General features: G+C 40.1%; 1 protein-coding gene across 4 annotated transcripts in view; it reads left to right on the top strand.

Annotated features, from left to right (window-relative positions):
• GABRB1 (gamma-aminobutyric acid type A receptor subunit beta1) overlaps positions 1 to 22,635 on the top strand; it is a 146,338-nt gene that overhangs the window by 62,522 nt on the left and 61,181 nt on the right. For all 4 annotated transcript variants that reach the window (XR_008234138.1, XR_008234140.1, XR_008234139.1 and 1 more), the window contains exon 4: positions 11,330 to 11,550. Coding sequence is in view for 1 of the 4 variants with exons in the window: in XM_052780142.1 (XP_052636102.1) it covers positions 11,330 to 11,550 (221 nt within the window). In the remaining 3 variants the exon portion in view is untranslated. The remainder of the gene's footprint in view (positions 1 to 11,329; positions 11,551 to 22,635) is intronic.

Here is a 22,635-nt window from a genome sequence, read left to right as displayed (position 1 = left end):
AGGCTTTAGTAAAGCCTTCCACACCATTTCCCACAGCATTCTTCTCCTGGTGAAACTGGCTGCTGATGGCCTGGACGGGGTATGCTTCGCTGAGTAAAAAACTGGCTGGATGGCTGGGCCCAGAGGGTTGTGGTGAATGGACTTAAATCCAGTTGGCAGCCAGTCACAAGCGGTGTTCCCCAGGGCTCAGTATTGGGGCCAGTTCTGTTTAATATCTTTATCAATGATCTGGACAAGGAGATCAAGTGCACCCTCAGTAAGTTTGCGGATGACACCAAGTTGGGCAGGAGTGTCGATCTGCTCGAGGGTAGGAAGGATCTGGACAGGCTGGATCAATGGGCCAAGGCCAATCATATGAGGTTCAACAAGGCCAAGTGCCAAGTCCTGCGCTTGGGTCACGACAACCCCATGCAATGCTACAGGCTTGGGGAAGAGCAGCTAGAAAGCTGCCTGGCAGAAAAGGACCTAGGGGTATTGGTCAACAGCCAGCTGAATATGAGCCAGCAGTGTGCCCAGGTGGCCAAGGCGGCCAACAGCACCCTGGCCTGTATCAGAAATAGTGTGGCCAGCAGGAGCAGGGAGGTGATTGTTCTCCTGTACTTGGCACTGGTGAGGCCGCACCTCGAGTACTGTGTTCAGTTTTGGGCCCCTCACTACAAGACAGACATTGAGGTGCTGGAGTGTGTCCAGAGAAGGGCAACGAAGCTGGTGAAGGGTCTAGAGAACAAGTCTTATGAGGAACAGCTGAGGGAACTGGGGTTGTTTAGTCTGGAGAGAAGGAGGCTGAGGGGAGACCTTATCACTCTCTACAACTACCTGAAAGGAGATTGTAGTGAGGTGGGTGCTGGTCTCTTCTCCCAAGTAGCAAGTGATAGGATGCAAGGAAATGGCCTCAAGTTGCACCTTGGGGAGGTTTAGATTGGACATTAGGAAAAATTTCTTCACTGAAAGGGTTGTCAAGCATTGGAACAGGGTGCCCAGGGAAGTGGTTGAGCCACCATCCCTGGAGGTATTTAAAAGATGTGTAGACATGGCACTTAGGGACATGGTTTAGTGGTGGACTTGGCAGTGTTAGGTTTACAGTTGGACTGGATGATCTTAAAGGTCTTTTCCAACCTCAGTGATTCTATGGTAATTAAAATAGTCAACACAGAACTACCACAGGCAAATCATACTTGCTCAATCTGACTGCCCTCTACCATACAGAGGCTGTCTACACGATGAGAGGAGAGCAATGGATGTAATAAAACTTGATTTTAGTCAGGCTTTTGACATCTCCCACAGCATTCACATTTGGAAGCTGAGGAATGATGTGCTGGACAAATGGGCTGTTAGATGGGTTGAAAGTTAGCTAGCTGGACTGCCAGGGCTCAAAAGGTAATCATTAATGGCTTGAGGTCAAGGCAGCAGCCAGCAACAAGCAAAATAGTCAACAATGGAGCCAACACTGTTCAACATCTTCATAAATGGCACATAGTGCATCCTTAGCAAGTACATGGATGACTCTACATTAGGGGAAGTGGCTGACACAATCAATAGCAGAGCTTCATTTCAAGTGACCTTAATAAACTAGAGGATTGGGCTAACAGGAAACTCAGAGTTCAGCAAGAACTACAGGTGTCAGCCATGGAGCAGGTTGGAAACTGACTGGTTAAGCAGCAGCTGAATACAAGCCACCAAGTGCACTCTCATCAGACGTAAAGTAAACTGCATACTAAGCTACGCTGGCAGGGGTCTGGTCAGCACGGAGGGAAGTTATTACCTGCCTATATTCTGTAACAGTAAGGCTGCACTTAGAACAGTCTCCCCCATTTCTTTCCTCCCCCGGTTCAAGAGGGATACTGAGAAACTGGAAACGGTCCAGTGGAGCGCTATCAACGTGGCCAGGGCCAGAGCACATAACCTATCAGGAGAGGCAGGGGAGCTTGCCTTGCTTAGTCTGGCAGAGAAGAGCCAGGGGAAAACCTCATGGCAGCCTACAACTGCCTGAAGGGAAGATGACAGTCAAACCACTCTCAGTAGTGGTAGTACTATGACAGCGTCACTAATACCCTTAGTGTTATCAACTCCAAGTGCAAAATACCTCCACTCTGAGGGACATTATAAAGTAGAAATGTCACGATGCACCTCTATCCCAGGTTTCCAGATACAGCACAAAATATTACGATCCTTCATTTGAAAGTATCAGGGAGACAACCTGACCTTATGATTTATGGGTTAGAATTCTGTAAAGTAGTCAGGATGCCAACAACGTATGGGAAAAATCTCTCCAGCCACATAACAGTCTTCATTATCATCACCATTTTATGCAATGCAATTCAAGCATAAGCACCATGAACAATGAAACAAAGTAGTCCCAAGCAATTTGGGGAAAAAAAAAAAAAAAAACCCACACACAACAAAACCCCCAAAAACCCCACCAAACCCAAAACAATAGTTACATACAAAGCAAAAAAGCAACCAACCAACCAAAACAACAAACCAACCCACCAAAAAAAATCCAGTCTAAAGATCTAGCAGCTAGACGATTACTGTTTCTATTCCAGGTAGAGCCACTGACTCACTGCATGTCACTTTGACATCCATCTGCTTCTCTCAAAACTAAAGAAAATTGATACAGTAGAACAACAACTGAGAACCAGGCAGGAGGAATCAAATAGATCACCAGACCCACAGAAATAGAAATAACTCCTACATAATCTGTATAGAAGTAAATTGGTAAAAAATATATTAAATACACGTGTGTTAAGGCATTAAAAAAAAAATTAGTAGCTGTTGTTACAAAGTTAGCCCAACCTCATATTAAGATATATCTAACTTTCCTCCTAGACTGTTCAGCATCTTCTGGAGCCAAGGAGTCTGGCCATGGTTTGCTGTCTTCACTACTGATTTCTAACTCGTAAGCTTTGCTTAACATAAGCCCCTGCACAACACATAATTAAGGGTTGTGGCACTTCTGCTTTTACTGTGCATGCTCAGCTAGATCATCCTGTGACTCCAATTCATTTTTTTACATTGCTGACCTTCTTGTGCTTGTGTTCTCTTCAACTTTCTGTCCAGTGCTTATAAGATTTCTGGTACTGTTATCGCTTACACAATAGCATTCAAGACAAAATTCAGCAAACCTCTCCCATCTGCTCCTAAGCTAGCAATCAGTTCAGCTTCGCCTGCAGCACTGTGCACTGACACCATGAGGAATTCTTCTTCGCACTGTGTCATCCTCCTTAGACATTCAGTGCACTTCATGATGGTCTCATAGTTTACCCCTGCTGAGCTAGCTGGAAATTACAAAGAAAAAAAAAAAAGAAATCAAGTGCTTCAGAAACAACTATTGTTAGAAAAGAGGCTGCTTTTCAATTATCTTGCTTATAGGTAGCAAGGGAAGCGTGGTTTAATTAATTCTCCACTCTTCCACAATGTTTTGCCTTTACAGGAACTTTAAAGTGCTGCATCCTTCCAACATATCTTTTTTCTTAGTTTGCTTTACTCCTCACATCACATTCCATGTTGTAGACCCTCAGAGCTGATCTGTGCCCTCCTCATTAGGATTCAGTCCTCCAGTCAGTAAGGAGCCATCTCCACATAGTCCACACAAGAACCTGGGAAGTACAGTTTCCTCCCAAATGCCCAGTCCCACTCCTGTGTATTAGTGCTTCCAGTCCAAGCTGGCTGACATGTTTTGGAACATAAGATAAAGCTTGAAATTTCTTTTCCTTGGAGCACTTGCTCCATTTGCTTTGCAGAGGTGACAGGGACAGCACTACTTGGGCACAATGTCACAGTCCTCAAATGTTATCCCACCATTCTCTTTCATACCTGCACATGAACAGACAAGTTTTTGCACAACTCACGGGAGAAGAATCCTAGAACATCCTTGACTTCAGCACAAAGCAGCATATATTTTCTAGAACATCTTTGCACTGTAGTTGTTAATACCTGGACTTGAACACTAACTGGAGTCCTCACATACAGACAGGTATGGACCACCTGGACAAGTTGGGTTTGATTGGGTTTTTTTAGCAAAAACTTGCTTTCAGCTGCCTCACAGAGAGAAATGTCTAAGAGAAAACATGTTTGTGTCTCATTGCTGTCTACATTTGCTCTTAAAATATGTACCTAGACATGGATTAACATACATTGGTTTGTGGGCTACTTGCCAGTAAGAAGTTCTTCTGTTCTTTTGTTTTCCCTTCAGTTGTTCTTTATTCAACCCCATGTGCTCTCACTGGAGCCAAAATATAAAGGACACTGTTATTTGCTGCCTGTAAAAATACATGCACACACTGAATACAGTTACTCTATATGCCAGTACACTTGTATTTGTTTACTCCAGCATTCATTACAATGCCACCTTACTTAAGCACATATATCTCCTGTGCCGTATTTTTCATGTTCTCCACCCCTCCCCTCAAGCATCTTTATGGCAGTACTACCCTCTATATAGAAAATATTACCAGCTTCAAAAGCAAAATAGAATAGCACGGGAATAGATACCATTACTTGTTTCCTTCAGGTACTAGAAGCAGTTCATTGATCTTTCAGGGAATACAAATCATACCATTGACATGTTCCGAGTCTTAAGTGGCTATGCTAATTGCTGACGTAAGACAGACATAGTATTAATTTGCGCTGTGAGCAATGTTATACTGGTGTATCTCATTGCTACCCCAGATAGTGGATTATGTGGCTGGAAGCTTGAAGTGGAACTGGAAGCATGAAGTGCAGCTGGGAATGCTAGAGTGGTTTTCAAGCTTTCTTACAGGAGCTTCCAGCATGCAGTGAGGATAACAACAACATACCTGTAAGCCTACCTTACCTGATACCTTATTTTCCTGCTAATTTTAGCCAAGTCCACTCCTAATCAAAGCAATCCATATTGGTATTTAGTAACATCATCTGTTTTCTTCCTATACAAAGAACAAGCGGCACATTCAGGCCTCCCAGGTTAGCAAAGCTCAAATAAGAGGGAAAAAAGCAGAGGGCAAGGCAATGGCATATTGATCCAAAGTACAGAAGTCCTTACTCTTCTTCTCCCCGAGAGACAAAGAACAAGGAAGATAAAATTGGGATTTTACCCTCCTCTATGTTAAGTAATGCCAAGCCAATGGAACACAACTATCATAAAAACCCATTTAAATGCCAGAAGCAGTAGTAAATACTCCTGCTAAATATTATTACTAAAACATCGAACAAAATGCAACAAAATACATAGTCTGCTGTTGTAACTGAGAAATATTTTGCCTTCTGGTTTGCTTTTTCAGTTATGATTGAAGACATTGGATGTAATTCTAATCCCATCACAGTTAAGGGGACTTCTGCCTTGACTGCAAAGAGTAATATTGGATCCCAATACAGTTATGATGAGCGCCTTCATTTCCTCCATGCTACTCTTATAATGAGTCTAATCTTGTTCCTGGCTGTGCTTTGAGCAATAAAGAGCATCATCATTACAGCTATGCGGACTCCTGCCAGATCTCTGCTTCTTTCTGTAAGACACAACTGTGATGCCACATACTTAATTTAATTGTGAAGTTATAAATGCCAACAAGGTTTATGAAACATTTCTCTGGAGAACTGTCAGCACATTTGAAAAACAAAAATGCAAGGCACTTCACTAGCAACTAGAGCTACCAACTGGATCAAACAAAGTAACAATACCTTGCACAACTTTTTCTCTTGCAGAAATCTCGCATTTACAAATTATTTGCAATTTTTTGACAGAAAATGTCATTTCTGCAAAACTGAAGCTTGCTGTGGGAAAATTCTGATCTCGTTAAAAGAGCCAAACAGCTTCTCTCAGGAAAATAGAAGGCTTTTATTCTATTGTCCTAGAGTCAGAGCTTCCTATCTTGTTTCCCCTGACAGAAGTGTAGTTCACAAGAACCACGGCCTCCTGTGAACCAGGCCAGTGCACTGAATAATTTGAGCACATGCTCCTTCCCCTCCTCCTCCCACTACTTTGGACAGAAATGGGGAACTGGATAACGTATGCTGCATCAGTCTTCATTGAAAACAAAACCAAAAGGAACACTGAACTACGTCCTTAGAAAGGAAGGCAAATACAATTTATCCACTAGTGTGCACATCCATAACTCCCTGGCTTCCTTGCTTGGCTGGACTGCAGACTTAATAGAGAGCTGTAGCTGCCCTGACTTTTTTAGAGAAGAGCATGAGTAGAACCAGTAGTTTCTTCCTCCATAATTTCAGTTAAAATGTTTTCCCCTAATTTCTGTGCAGTATCAGGAATTGAGCACCAAGTATATGTGGGAAATTATACAGGATTTAAAAATAAACCAAACCACACAAACAAGCAAAAGAAAAAAAAAACAAACACAAAACACACCAAAAAAAGCAACCCACACGCAAAAAACCACATCACCATTTGCATTCTCTTACCTTGAAATAGCTCTTTTGCAGGTGAGGGTATAGATCTTCCCTAGGAGGTTCAAGATAGGACAGCTAACTGTTGCTAAACAAACACTAATGGCTTCTTCTGATGTATTAGCATGTTTACAGCATATGAATAAGTATGCTTTTTCACAGTTTGCAAATTCAGCACTTACCATTGTCTCAAAACTCTGCCCTTCCCATTCTTGTTAATATCAGATAAACATGGAAAATAATCTTCCCAATAACAGCTTGCAGTCACAGCAGGATTTACATATATTGCTATTCTACATTTATGGCCTTATAGCAGTCAATATTAGTATTCTGATCATCACTCCATATTTAGTTTTAAATTGCAATTTCAGTTATGTTTGTCTTGATTAATTTATACTATATTTGAATTGCATTGCATCTCATTTTCTGTGATGCTGCCAGATATTTGATTATTGGATGGTTCCCAAGGATATCATTTAAATTTAAGACTGTTTGGGTGTACAGTATGCATCCCACAATTATCAATATACACTTTTATCTATTAAAAGTATGACATTGATATGTTTCATATATTTGCTTTGCTGCACAGTGCCTTCATGTGCAGATTCATCTGGAGATCTAACATTTGATATTGAATTGACCTAGAACAGCTAAATATTCACAAAATATTCTTCCATTTACTAACTTTTGCTAACAACCACATCCATATTGTTAATTTTTAGCTGGTAAGACTTTTAGAGTGTACTTTGATATTTGGTTATTACTTAAATATATCACAATGTGCTAAGCTGTTTTTCAATATGTGAAATGATAACAAAACTTAGATTGAGGCCACCTTGGAAAGAGGAAAAAACACAAAAGGTCTTTTAGATTACAAAGATGAACATTGCAAATTAAAAGATTCCCTATTTTCCCCTTAAAACATGCATGTCTGGAATTTGTGAAAGACAAAGCAACTGCCAGTACAGCAGACATGTAAATTCATCTTTTATTCCACCAGAGTCTGTAATTCAACTGATAAGCATGGTGAAGTACCAGTTCTGTGTCTCCCAGAAGGTTAGGTTATAATATAACGATGTATTCCACATTATATTCTGCTGTGCTGAACTGATAAACCACACAGTGGAAATTACCAGCAAGTCCAAATTATCTAGCTATTTTAATGCATCTATACTGGTTTCAGAGAGCCACAAAGGTTTATCAGGAAAGAAAAATTCCATTATTTCCCTTACATCATCTATACATATTGCACAAAAAAGATTAGGGAACTAAAAAAATAGAAATAAAAAGGAAACTTAGCATTGTATGGGAACTCTCCAGTCTATTATTTACTGGAACTATAAATTGTTCTTCTAACTTCAAGTACAATATGCATCAGTGGTCCATTCATTTTCTTTAGTACAAGAAATTTATATTACCCAAGTGAACTGTGAAGCTTGGTGCCAATATTTATTTATGAGGCTGCTTAAATTCAGATTAAGAAATAATTTGCCATTTTGAGTAAAATAGGCTGGGTTTTCTTACTCACAATTTCACAGAATCTCTCTTACTTAGGACTAGCATGTAAGTATTTGTCTTGGCAACCTAATGCACCTTATTAAAACACTCTTTGATACACAGATTGGCTTATATTAGTACACATCGGTACACGCTCACTTACACATTTCCAGTTTGATACAAAGAAATAAGGAGTTTGCACAATTACTAAGAAAGGAAAAAAAGCCCATCTCATTCTAACAAATCAGAATTCATCAGAAAAAAAAAAAAAATCAATACACATCAACACAAATTTGTCATTGGTGCTCAGACATTTACCACTAGGAAGGTTGACTATGCCCTGGAAAAGCAGGGTGGCACTTGTGGAAAGCATAGACAGCTCAAATCTACTGAAATATCATGATTTTTCAGCAGCATTACAGATTTTTTATTTTATTATAGGAAGTACAGTTAGGCAAAAAATATTCAATGTGCTTCTAAAAAAAAATATTTTTTAAAACAAATCATTTAAAAGAACAGTTATCTGCAGAAATAGATTCTCTCTATAGATATGAAAGATTCAGAAATTATTCACACACTCTAGACCTTGAAACCACAAAATTCCCAGCAAAATTTACAGGTTAGAAGGCAAGTAGTCATTAAATCCTCACTTCACTCACAGCACTGTAAAATATAAAAAATAATACAAGGACCTCCAAGAGGCAGCTAGCCATGTGGTTTGCTGGCATTTCATTCTTCAGTGATGAAATATGAGAAAGGTAAGCCTGTATTCCATTAAAAAAAAAAATAGAAAATGCATAACTATATAATTTGGGTTATCATAGCTCAGATATCATTTGCTTTTCGTTAACATAACCTTTAACTATGCTTTTTAAAATAAGACCCGACTGCAACAGGGACTTTCACAATCATGATATACAACTCTTCATTTTCCTCATTAAAATATCGAATAAGTATGGAAAAAAATAGATAATTCTGAGTTAAGAAACACTGAGATTCCTTTAGTATTGAACAGATTTTTTTTTTTTGTCCCCATTAACACTTGTTGGCTTGCCACATACTTCTACATAGTATAGCACAATTTCAGGGCAGAGGATCACTCTACTATAGTGTTACCAACAGCAGTATTCTGTATATAGCACAGCTGGATGAAATAAAATTTCTAAAGCAGACTATGATGCTAAAAATAGCAACTTATTTTCTTCTAGTAGCCATAGCCAAGAGACAGAATTTTTTTTACCCCCCGCCTTGATCACATCCTTTAAAGATCTCTTGTAGCTTATCTTGGCTATTTTTCTGTCTTGGTTGAGCTTTGAGAACCATCACATAGGCACCGCTCTCAAATGTTAGCTTTTTTCCAGGACAGCATGACAGTTCTACAAAAGCAGCTGTGAGACCTAGTGAAAATATAAAGGCAAGCAGGAAGGAAAAAAGATAATTATGTATAATTGGAATTTCTATTCCATCTGTGCTGCAGACTGCATAGGCTCAGCTGAATCAGGCAGAAGATGCAGCAGATACCAAGTGAAGCACTGAGGATTTGACTTGCATCAGCCATGCATGAAAGCTTTTCTACCTAAAGTTGCTTGAAATAGGACAGGCTAGAAAACAGATACAACATATGAAAACTGCACCAGAATAGTTTGGGGTTTGGTTTTTCTTTTCAGTCTTTCTTGCCCAATTCTGATCTGGTCTATGGGTCTATATATGCGTAAGAGGAACAAAGGACAGTGATTTAACTTCTCTTTAAGTGTCTAACCCAACTTTATTCAAATTGTACATTCAAAAACTTGCCTCCTTGGGGTTCGTGCTTCTCCATACCACTATTTAAATTGTAAATCACCTATTTAGCAGAACACAGCATACACCCCACTGCATTACTTTGTAGTTCCTGGCTTGACCAGCGTGGTCTGAAAAGCAAAAGCAGCTGTCCTGACCTCCTCCTAGTTACCTGGGCCAAGAAAAAAAACATGCCTTCAGCATACCACCTCTTGACTCTGTCATGGGTACCCATCATCTTGCAGGCCTAGAAAAGGGCATATCTATGAAATCTTTGCAAATCAGTGCTCAGAATGGATGTAGTTGTCCTATTGTATATGACCACTGATCATCAAGTCATGACATTTCCTCCATACAAAACAACTACTACAGGCCCAGGGCAAGCAAGAACAGTATTTGCATTAACTTCTTTTACTGATAAGTCTATAGTTTATAGCTCTGCTAGATGCAACATTTCAGGCAGAAAGTCTTTTTGAAAGGTGACATCTGCTTTGATTTCATGGCAGTGATACAGTCTTAAGAACCCACTGAAAAAGGAGAGCGCAAATCACAGACAGCTTTTATGCTCTCTATTTCTTCAAAAAGTCCAGGCTAGGATTTCTGAGGATGACAGAGGTAGGGCTTTCCCTCACATAAAAGAAAATCTTACCCCTGACCAATTTTTTCAATAATTTCTATAATTTTGCTGCACTTCTACCATAAAAACGTGACAAAATGACCTGCCACTTGAAAAGGGAGCTGGGGGAGAAGATGAGGAATAGAAAACTAATAGTCCACATACTGCTGTTCCAGTCATCTTTTAAGAACTCCATGAACTACAAAGTACATGGGCTTTTCTACTTTAAAAAAATTGACTACCTTTAAAATCACCAAATTTCCAGAAAGACAGACACGAGGGAGTAAACCAGACGAGAAGCCTTTTAGAACAAGTTCTTTTCAGACTAAGTAAAAGCTGAAGGATTGTGTAAACGGTATTTCACCTAAGTTACAACATGATAGTCAAGAGAAGATGTTCATTTTCTATGCAGTAATATCTGATTGCCAAGGACAGAAAGCACCACATTCCCTAGGCTGAGGCAAGATGTGCCCAGCTATCTAAGGCCATTACATCTGGCAACTCCAGCAGCTGCAGAATGGGAAGTTGTCCATTGTACGTTTTGAGGTCATATTTGCTCTCTCTCAGGAGGTCTAGGGACTGCTGGCCTTTCTGGATTGCGGGGGAGAATCTATCAGGATGAAGGGAGCAAATATCAAAAGAGTATCCTCAATGGTATGCAATGCTATTTAGCTGAGGTCAGCTAAACTGTGCCCTTTTCACATGTAAAAAAAAAAAAAAAACCACAAACAAACAAACAAAACCCACTAACCAAAAAAAATATCAAAAAACATGCAAATGTGATCCACAGACTGGAGACCCAAGTGTACCATGTATTCCTTCTGGCTCAAGAGGTTTTGAAAGCCTGTGGCAGTCACTGACATTGGTGAGTAGTGTGAAATTCAACAGAAACACAAACAGGCCAAGACTTACGATCATTGTTAATGACAACATTTTAATGATCCATAAACTTCCTATTGCTACTGATACTCAGTTACTGAGAGTTATCTAAAAATAAACTTCTGTTAAGTTAATCAATATGCAAAATACAAAAAGCCCTTCTTATTTCTTCCCTAGGACTACACCCTGACCATGTACTTCCAGCAGTCCTGGAGGGATAAAAGGCTCTCTTACTCTGGAATACCTTTGAACCTAACTCTGGACAACAGAGTGGCTGACCAGCTCTGGGTGCCGGACACGTATTTCCAAAATGACAAGAAATCATTTGTCCATGGGGTGACAGTGAAAAATCGAATGATTCGACTCCATCCAGATGGGACAGTCCTTTATGGCCTACGGTACGTTGGGTTTTTTAATCAGCTATATGGCTGTCCTGGCAGAATGCAAGTTGTGATTGGTAAGTGCAGATAGTACTAATGCTGCTCTCCTCTCCTTTTTCCTGGTTCCTCAGGGCAGCTTTGTGAGTCAGCAAATACTCCATCTAGACCACCACAATACACCAGAGAATGTTCTGCAGGGCATCAAAACTACCTTTAATAGCTATAGCCATAACTAACAAAGCCTAACGCCTCCATTTCTTTCAGCTCTTCTGAGCATGTTAACGCTACTGATGAGCTCTATATTATGGTTCTCACCCAGTAATCAATCACAGCTTAGACAAACACTTCCTTCCTTCTGAAATTTCTCCAGCAGTTCTTTAGAACAATGTAAAATATAAAATTGGGAGTCATCTGAAGAAACATGACCAACATTTGGTAGGGAATAAAGATGACGACATTTGTAAAATTACATGAATTATTTAAAGACTATCTATATGTCTGAGTACAGGTTTTCTTTAATCTGCCTTGGTTTATCACTGCCTCTTCACACCACAACTGCTTCTTCATACAGTGCAACCTATATACCCCCCTGTAGATAAAAATATATTCTAAAATCTGAACAGGCACAATCTAATGATAAGGTACACAAATGTAAAATTAAAACTAAACCAAGTTACTTGTTATGTTGAGATTGCTACAGAGCCTGAGTAAGCTTTGCATTATTTTTAAAGTTAAGGTAGCTTTGCTTGGGAAAAAAAAAACCAAACAAACAACAAACATTGCCTGCCTGAAACAACCTTTGATCACGGTTATCATCCAACAGTGAAAATAATGTCCAGAGAACATAAACCTGAAAGCATACTTCAGTTACTCAGAAAAAAGTCGCAACACATAAAACCTAGCTGAAATACCTCAAAATTGTACCCAAAATAGGATTGGAAAAAACAAGAAAAAGCAAAGCAAAAACCCCAAACTGCTGCAGCAATTCAAAATTAAAATAATATTTGGGGAAAGATAACTTAGAGCTTACTGAAAATAAAAGTTTGAAGTGACCTCAGCTTATAAAAACATAACCTTTTAAAACACAATACTACCCATGCACTCAGAGAAAGCCTTCCAAACCATCAATTCAAGCTTCACAAGAAACAAAAAATCATTTAAAAATTATTATTTTGGTTCATTGTAAGTTTTCTTTTGAACTTGTCAGATTTGCAGGCAGTGCATCAGTTGCTACCAACAACCACACAGGCACTTTGATACAGCCAGATCTGTTCTGGTACAGAAAAACTGCTACTTCAGTTGTGAAAAAGAAAACAAGGAACCCATGAGGAAATAGCTGATAGACTACAGGCTGTCATTGTAATCTGCTAAATGGAGCATTTGAAAAATACATCCTTCCAATTGCCTTCAGACCTCCTATAGTTCCTTTCAATCAAACTGACTCCTGAAAAGCAGCTTAGCAGGGCAGTTATGATTAGAGGACTTTTTGGCCTGAGAACTTTTCAAAACACTCCTTTCTTTTTTTAAGGCCAGGAACTAAATTTATTTACATTCCAGGTTTAGCACAGTGGCAAGAATGTGCATTAGAGCCGAGCAGTCCCTCACAAGCAGTTGTATACAATATAAACTACACCCAGAAAAATATATGCCATGCACGTGCTTCCACACACACGCCATACATCTGGTATCGATAACTGTCTTCTGCAGAAATAGCAAAAGAATCTGTGACATCTGGTGAACCTGCTGCAAGTCCTCTCACGTGCTTCACCCACAAAGCACCAGCCTGGCCAAGAAGCTGTGACCTTGCCCAAGCATAATGTCTGTGCTCTCCCTCTCAGAGGTGGTCAGGCAAACCTCCAGAGCAACAGCAAAGATGGTCACCTTCACGTAACGACATTGCTAGTTCATATGATTAGATAATCATTCACATTTGAATGGTTAAGCAGCAGCTCTGCAACATAATACCCTGTCCAATACCTCACTGCTCTCAGTAGGAAAACCAAACAAAACCAAAAGCCAAATAAACAGAAAAACACACACACTAATATAAAGGCCAATCTACATTCCACACACTTGCAGTCTAGCACTGCATGATTCCCTTCTCCTCCCTCACCCCTGCCTCAGCCCTTAACGCACGCTGGCACAGGGACAACCTGGGGCTCTCCCAGGTTTCTGGGCTTCTCCACCTTCTCACCCCAGCGAAGGCAGCAGGGGCTCAGGGTGCAGCAGGGCCAAGTATTGCCAGACGTGCCCATATCCACCGACAGCGTTGTCATCACCAACCACGTGCAGGAAGAGATGCTCAGCTGTCAGGTTTTTTTTTCACATGTGCCATGTTTTCTCCAAGGACAAGGCAGCTGTTTAGACACATCTAGCGAGCAGACTTTGGTCTGCCAGCTGCCAGTGAAAACACATGCAGTGTCCCCATCCCACAAGAAAGATCTGATCAAAGACAAAGATAACAAATGAGCAGAAGAAAGAATGAAGTTGAGACATTGAAACAGGTTTCATACAACAGATGGCAATTATTGCACTAAGTTTGCACCTATTAGTGGTCACTTCCCTCATGGTAATAAATATGCTTCTGTCAGCCTATAGATTACCTTTAGATCATACAAACAGCAATTTCTTCATATACCAGATGACACATATGCCTCATAAGTAGTAAAACAAGAGAATACACTGCAGAAAATGTTCTTAGGTAAAATTCAGCATTGCCTGTTAGAAATAGGAACACAGCTCCAATCTTAGTCTCACGAGTAGAGAAGAAACTTTGCAACATATTAGCTTGCATTTAGCTTCTATGCAGTAGAGAGCGTGAAGACAATATCACTGTCATGGCTTAACCCCAGCTGGTAACTAAGCACAATGCAGCAGCTCACTCACGCCTCCCCCCAGTGGGATGGGGAGGACAATAAAAAAAAAAAGTAAAACTCATGGGTTGAGATAAGAACAGTTTATTAATTGAAATAAAATAAAAATATAATAATAGTAATGAAAAGGAAGATAACAAAAAGAGAGAGAAATAAAACCCAAGAAAAGACAAGTGATGCACAATGCAATTGCTAATCACCCACTGACCGATGCCTGAGCAGCGATCTGCCCCTCCCGGCCAACTGCCCCCCAGTTTGTATACTGAGCATGATGTTCTATGGTATGGAATAGCCCTTTGGCTAGTTTGGGTCAGCTGTCCTGGCCACGCTCCCTCCCAGCTTCTCATGCACCTGCTTGCTGGCAGAGCACGGGAAAATAAAAAATCCTTGACCTAGGATAAGCACTACTTAGGAACAACTAAAACATCAGTGTGTTATCAGCATTATTCTCACACTAAATCCAAAACACAGCGCTGTACCAGCTACTAGGAAGAAAACTGACTCTATCCCAGCTGAAACCAGGACAATCACCAAACCTCTCACACAGGAGCTGCAACCTGTGAGTTTCACTTTCATTCCTGAAGACAGAGCATTGGCCTGGCGTGACTTGAACAAGACAGACACCACCAGTTACACTACAGACCAGGGTCTGAGTTCCCAACAAATTAGGCAGGGCCTTAAACCATCTCTCAAAGATGATTTAAATGCTTGCTTTCCCCCGTGCCTCCTATTCCCTACACAAATTTTCTATTTTCAGTCCAGAGTTAAATGTTTCTTTTCAGGCTCAGATATGAAATTTTACTGGCTTCTTTAAACAGGAATTGGAACAATCACAGCAGCTTTAAATAACCTGTTTTGCTTGCATCCATGTACTCGGCAGTTTGGCATTGATGCAATGCTCAGTCTCAACAGAGTTGAGGAAAAATAAAACAAGGTTAATCATCTGGCTTTACAGATGAATAAACAAGGGAAACATGCACTGAATACACTGAACTGGTTTTAGATCATATAACAAAGCATTATCACTTCAGTATGTCTCCCTTATAGTATTTCTATGATGAAAAAAAGTCTCTTTAGCTATTTTTTCCTGTAACTTTCAGCTGTTATATCCCCACAGTTTAAAGAACAATGTGTGCAAATAAACTTGTGCAGACACAGAATACTCCTAAAATTGTGCATTGCTGTTATGTCTCTTACTGCAAATGCTACCTCTGTTAATTATTCACAGTAGTGAATAATGTGTAACATTACTAACCAAATAAGTCTTTCATCCTATCACCCAAGAAACTAAACACACATAAACGTATTTAACTCCACATTAGTATTTCCACTGAATTCCACTTCAAATACGCTAGGGAAGTTGAGTGTCACTGTTAAGTATTATGTACCTGAAGTGCGTGATTCTTCAGTTTCTATCAAGTACTCCCACCAGCAGCTATTATTATTTTCTGTGATGTAGCCACCTGCTTCCTAAGGAAAAAAAATCCCCTTGAGTCAATGTGCAAACCTGCAGCACTGAGGCTGGTGTCTGAGACAGCTCTAGCCTGGTCCCAGTACAGCTGGTGAAATACTGGATTCTTTATTTTTTCTGCATTTTTAATAAGTCATCAGATCCCATTATCTATAGCCCTTTTGACATCAGCAGTGTCTCTCATGCCTTTTATTGCCTTTTCAAGCAAGATTCTCTAGAAATCGCTCCCCAAGCTCTAGATTCTCAAACCAACACATGCTGTTGTTCCTTTTTCTTGTCCTTTCTCCCCCTTTCCTGAGTAAGATCCTAGACATGTAATCTGTCTTTAAGATATTTAAGGAAACATTATTAATTTATTGTATTGAATACCATATTTAAATTCTTATGTCCCGATGTTAAGAATGGAAGCTCTGATTTAAATCATCCTTTCCTAGTATTTTTATGCCACCTCTCAATTCTTCTCAGCATTTCAGTAGCAGAACAATGACATCTTGTTGCTTCCGAGACATCTGTTCTGTTATCATGACATTGCCTCAAAATAAACATCAGCAGAATTTCATCTGGTGTGGTAAAAGCAGCATATCCTTTAAAAGTATGAGTTGTTGAGAAGCGCAACCTACCTTCAGTGATACCTTTACACAGATTTCCCTCCCTTCTGATGTTCAGACACAAACCCATCTTTCATTAGGGCAGATCTTCATTTATTTCAAGGCAGGGGGACTGAGCATATTGTGACAAGGACACAAAGATCTGGCTTGGAGAACCAAAAACTTCTGGTTTTAGTGAGACCACACATTTTTATACTGCTGCAGCAGAGGATGCCACTTTGCTAGGCACTGCTACAACTGCAAGGGGACAGGGGGAATGATGATCTTTGCCTTCAACATAAAGACTTCTTACTTCATGACTTCTTACACAAAGAAGGTCTTCTGTGACATAAACAGTCAGACACATCCATCTAGCTCCAACAAATTCACAAATGTGAACTGACACATGCAACATTGTATTTACTAACCACTTATTCATGCAATATCCATAGAAGCCCATCTAGCACATTCTAAAGGTGGAATACAAGAAAAGCTATATTTAAATGCAGAATGCTTTGTTTTTAAATATAATCTTAAAAGTAAATTTCTTGACTGTCTGTATTTTGGTGACACATCCGAGAGTGTTACTAAAGAAACTTGCTAGCCAGGAGCTTACATCTTTTAATGGAGTGATATTTCACTGCTTTATAGATTGGTTTTGTATTGCCATGATTCGGAGTTTTGGCTTTCCTCCAAATCCTTCATGGATTTTATTAGAGATTCAGTTATTGGGTCCTTTTGAGGACATCCCATCATGGCAACAAGCAGCCTACTTACACTGGTACTCAATAGATTGTTCTCACCTGTGTTACTAAACATCTCCAGCCAAAAAAAAGACTGCAGTCATTCTAAATGATAAAAAATGATGTCCTCTAACTGAAATAAAAAGCTACTTTTTATTTCACTCTCCAGAAAAATACAGAACAACTTGTAAAGCATTCTTTTATCAGGTGATAAAGTAGTTTTGAAAATGATACAAGAAGCTATTTCTTCCATGTAGCAATGCCAAAAGATTTAGCAGCAGGCATCTTTAAAAAAAGAACTGTTATGCTGGAGTAAAGAATCCAAGGAAAAGCAAGACATTAGATCACAGCTGACACAGAAAGCTTTACTTTCTCCTACTTAGTGTTTCCTGTATGGTTACCTGGTATTAAGGCTCACAAGAACCAATTTAGGACTTCCTTTATGTTTTTGAAACCTGAAGATACACAAGAACTTTGCAAAAATAAATCAATCAAATATTTGTCATTTCTTCCACCTCCCAAAACATTTCAGTCTCTGAGGGTCGGTTTTCAGGATTCATGGGCAAATGAGTACATTCCCCAATGTACACCTATTAGGAAGAGGTAGGGATGAGGGGGGCAGTTCACATGTGCATTGTGGATGCCAATTCAGCCCGCCGCAGGTCACACTGGGCCTGCTGCAAACTTTCTTCCAACAGACTACCCTTAAGCGAGCAAACGTGCCTGATGGGCAGCCGGCATGGCCCCTAATCACAGGGGATGCACTGTTCGGAGCATTTTTTTAACTCAGAAGCAAAAAGGAGAGGAAGAGGACATAGCAAATTGATCCTGAGGCAGATGGATTTTCCTCTTTGTCCCTCCCACTGCTTGTGGACTGTTTGAATTGTCTGTGCCCCTCTGTCAATCCTACTGTCACCTCCTCTTCCTAGTCCATAACCCAGTCCTTGGGCATGGCATGGCTGGTACAAGGAGATGAGCGAGCCATGACCAGTGCCTAAAGCCATGGGGAAAAAGCAGTTGGCACCAACAGTCTATGCACAGAATACAGCATGCATGGCCAAAATACAGCTGCATTTATTGACCAGGCTTCAGCAGGTGTAGGAGAAAGAGCTACTCCTTACGCTTGGCAGTTACCAGAAGGAAAAAAGCACCAAAGTGTGGTGGGTTGACCCTGGCTGGGTGCCAGGTGCCCACCAAAGCTACTCTATCACTCCCCCTCCTCAGCTGGACAGGGGAGAGAAAATATAACAAAAGGCTCGTGGGTCAAGATAAGGACAGTTTAATAAAGTGAAAGCAAAGGTCGTGCACAAAAGCAAAGGAAAACAAATGACGTTATTCTCTACTCCCATCAGCAGGCGATGTCTGGCCACTTCCTAGGAAGCAGGGCTTCAGTACGCGTAGTGGTTGCTCTGGAAGACAAAAATGCCCCCCTTCCGTCTCCTTTTACTTAGCTTTTATAGCTGAGCTGACGTTATATGGTACGGAATATCTGTTTGGTTAGTTTAGGTCAGCTGTCCTGGTTATGTCCCCTCCCAAGATCTTGCCCAGCCCCAGCCTGCCATTGAGGGGAGGCAAAAATGTCCGAGAGACAGCCTTGATGCTGTGCAAGCACTGCTCAGCAGTAGCCAAAACACTGGTGTGTTATCAACACCTTTCTAGCTACCAATGCAGAGCACAGCACTACGAGGGCTGCTATGGGGAGAATTAACTCCATCTCAGCTAGACCCAATACACTCCTCCAGCATGCATGTTCATAAAGTCAAAATGGAGAACATCTGTATTTACCAGAGAGCTGCAGCACCACCAATATGTGATGTTGCCATAAGCTAAAATGCATTTTCAGGATTGCTCTTACCACATGCAAAACTGGTTAATTTGACACAGTCCCAGGTCACTTCTCACACACTGCAGTTAATTTGATAGAGATTGCAAACTGGTTTGTATAATACACTCTGAGAAAAAAGATCAAATGTATTTCATCATCTCAATACAGCTACAGTCTGCAATTTACTGCATGAAGCACAGTAGCACTCAACCAGGCACCGGCATACCAAGATATAGCTTATTTTTCACACAGAAGCCGAGGGATGTGCTCATCTAAATACTGCTGGAAGCATAAGAAGGTGGTACAGGTATAGTCTGTCTCATAGCTCTATGGAAGAATGGCGAAGGAGCGCCAGGGAATGAGACACTCTCAGCATCACTCATTTTTAGTGAATGAGCAAATCTAACTGAAAAACAGTTATATGCTCTAGTTGAGGAGAAAAAATATGGAACAGAATAAAAGAATCCTGCAGAAATTGTAATTGCTCACTTTGTCCTTCAGACAGAGATCTGTAATTATATTCAGACACCAAACAAAAAAAACCAGCAAGAATAAAGGAACTGTAACCTCGCCACTCCTAAGCTCACAACAAAAAACCACTGCATTACTCTAGTTCAAATAAAAAGCACTTTTTGATTATTTTTACTTTAACAGTTGTCTCTTCCCCAGGCTGGTTGTCCCCTGCAGCCGTCTAACTTGCTAGCAGCAGGCAACGCGGCAGTAGCAGCACAAAGCTCTACTTCCCCACTGGGCCTGTTGCATTTCAGAAACATTTTTTCACGGCCAGCCAGACTTTTCTTCAGCTTAGATGTCGAAACCTGCATTTACATTCCCCGCCAGCTTAGCTGCACTGTCCTCTACCAGTGTGAACACTTCTCCCCAAACCTGCCTCCTCCAGCTCCTCCCAGGACTCTTCATGCCCAGCCTGCGGTTTCTTATTCCCCAACTTAATGTACAAAGATTAGAAGGGACAGAGTGCTACAGGATGATAAGGATGATAAATCAGTGGGGGACCAGCACATTTAGTCCATTCCGCTGCATGAAGCTCAATTCATCATTGTTTTACTTCTCCAGTGTTTAGGTGGGCACTGGTGGGAAACTCTATGTACGACATTGCTCTATACCCATCCCCGGAGGCTGCAGTGTACTTCACTGCTTAACGCCATGGCTGGAAATTGAAGAGACAACCTCAGATCAGGCACCTCCTCACTCTAGACTGGTTGGATTTGTAACCTTTATGCTATGTCCGTGTAATGCCGTATATACAGTGAAATGCAATCTCACTACTACTTTCCTCACACGTTTGTTATACATAACGTAACATATCAATCAACACAGGATTTTATAATTTCTTTAACATCATTTGATAAGGAATACCTGAGACTGAGATCATTGTAGTAATTTATAACTGAAAACACACAGCCAAAACTGAGGAAATTCAAGACAAAAGTGAGTACAGCCCTTAAAACTTACAGGGCCTCATTTACGTAGAGCTTTACTACTGCAGATAAACCAGAAAACCTGCAACTGCTTATGGGCTTCTATGTGCAAACCAAAAATATTGCTTCCAAAACACTGAAGTTTTATTCGGTGCCAAGCCCAAAATGGAGCCCACAGGCTTATTAAAATGAAGTGGTAAATTGGTAGTTAACAAACAGCACAAATGGAAACAGAAGGCTGAAAACTGTAAGAAAGAGGAAGACACAGCTAGGGTCCTCTCCAGCTGCCAGGGCAGGGGAAGAAGTCCCAGGCGTAACTCAGAGACAGCCTTGCTGTCTTCCTTTAGCACGAACGGCCTCACAAACAGCCAGGGGGAAGCCACCGGCTGCCCATCCCCAAAAGAGGTGCTCTCCTCGTCACTGACAGCACGCAAACCGAAATCCCTCCAGTGGCATGTGCAGCAACTCTCCCCCCTCCCCGACCCCCAGTAAGCAGCAGATGTGGCAGAAACACGCAGCTCTGGGGGGAGCAACTATTCATAAACTCCCACTAAATTGTCAAATAATTCCCTGTATTTGATTTGGAACTTTTTCCTGCAATTTCAACCAACTCAATTTTTATTCGATTTTCACATAGCATTTTTGGATGTAAAAATACCCTAGGGAAGGTGGGGAAACACTTCAGGTTGAATGACTCCTATAGAGAGTGTATTAAAAAAACAAACAAACAAACCAACCAAAAAACCCCCCCAAAAAACCAAAACAAAAACCACACAAACCACAAGTCCTTAACATGGACTTAGCTTTAAATGTGAGCAGTGGCTTTTATAATCAGTAGTTAAGTACATAAGCAGTCTGGTGGAATCATAACAACTGGCTTCACAGGGTTGAATTTAAACACAAGGTTTAGATGCTGTAATTGATTGTGGCTATCAAGTACAGCACTTTGAAGAACTGAATTATAAGCATTTTGTAGAGCAAAGCCCCCTAGGCTTTTTTCAAAGACCACTTAATTCAAGCAGATTCTAGATCAAACTCAGATTACTGAAGTTACATGTCGCCTATTTAAATATATTAATATTGTTAAAATACTATTTAACCACATTAATACTATCCAAAGAACAATAGAAAAATAATTAGACAACAATTAACAAATGTTTAATCTTAAAGCTGGAGGACACTGCAAAGTATGGATTTCATATTTTCTATGCAGCACATCATTTCTTACTGTCTTAGTATAAATTGGTTTTGGACAATTTTCTTATCCTCTATTTTATAGACTGTGTTCTGCCTACTAAATCTGAGCAACTCCTCCCTTTCTCTTATATCAGAAGTGCAAATGTCTTCCAATACTTTGGAATTATTACTCAGCCACTGTCAACCCAATCTGCATCAAAATTGCACTTCTAAATATAATGGTCTTTAAATTTTTTTACTATTTATTTTTTAAAAGAACTCCATTTACACCAAAGCTCATCTCTAGTGTGTATAAATAATGCTATTATTTGTAGTTGCCTCAAACACATTGGGAGACAGAAATTAAGTAAAATAAATTTAATGGCAGAGAATAACACTGAAGTACCATTGATCAAGAAGAATTTCAAATAAATTTATATACACTCTAAGAATCACTTCATCCAATAATAGCATAGGCAATTTTTTACAAGTATTTCTTTATTTGCTTTTAGGGGGTAGATATCAGATGAGAAAGGAGCATTTGTATATTTACCATCTCAGCTTTCTCCTCTCACAAACCATAAAAGCTCATGCCTGATAACGTGTTAGGTGCACAGATATTTTATAATTGAGCAACCAGAAAGAAAATCCCCACAAGCTTTTCACAAGTGAGCTATGTAATTCCTACTGTATCAGCATGGCCATTCGCATACACACCGTTGTGGTAGCACGTATGTCATCTTCACACTCTGGAATTTAGTGCTTAACTTTGCATAACTTCATAATATTTGCTTTTTCACTGGAATACTAGATTTTGAACACATTTCTTGCTGCTTATACTTTGCAAGGAACACTAATGGACATATACAATTACACCACTTCTATTTTTGAAAGAAAAAGGCAAAAGCTTTTCAAAAAACCCACTGCAATTTAACTTATAGAGCTGCTATGTATCATTAGCAGTACAGATTTAGTGTATGTTTTTATAT

Source organism: Harpia harpyja, chromosome 2 (genome assembly GCF_026419915.1).
Source record: "Harpia harpyja isolate bHarHar1 chromosome 2, bHarHar1 primary haplotype, whole genome shotgun sequence".
Taxonomy (NCBI): domain Eukaryota; kingdom Metazoa; phylum Chordata; class Aves; order Accipitriformes; family Accipitridae; genus Harpia; species Harpia harpyja.
The sequence above is the reverse complement of the archived record's forward strand: the minus strand, read 5'-3'. Positions and strand labels throughout refer to the sequence as shown.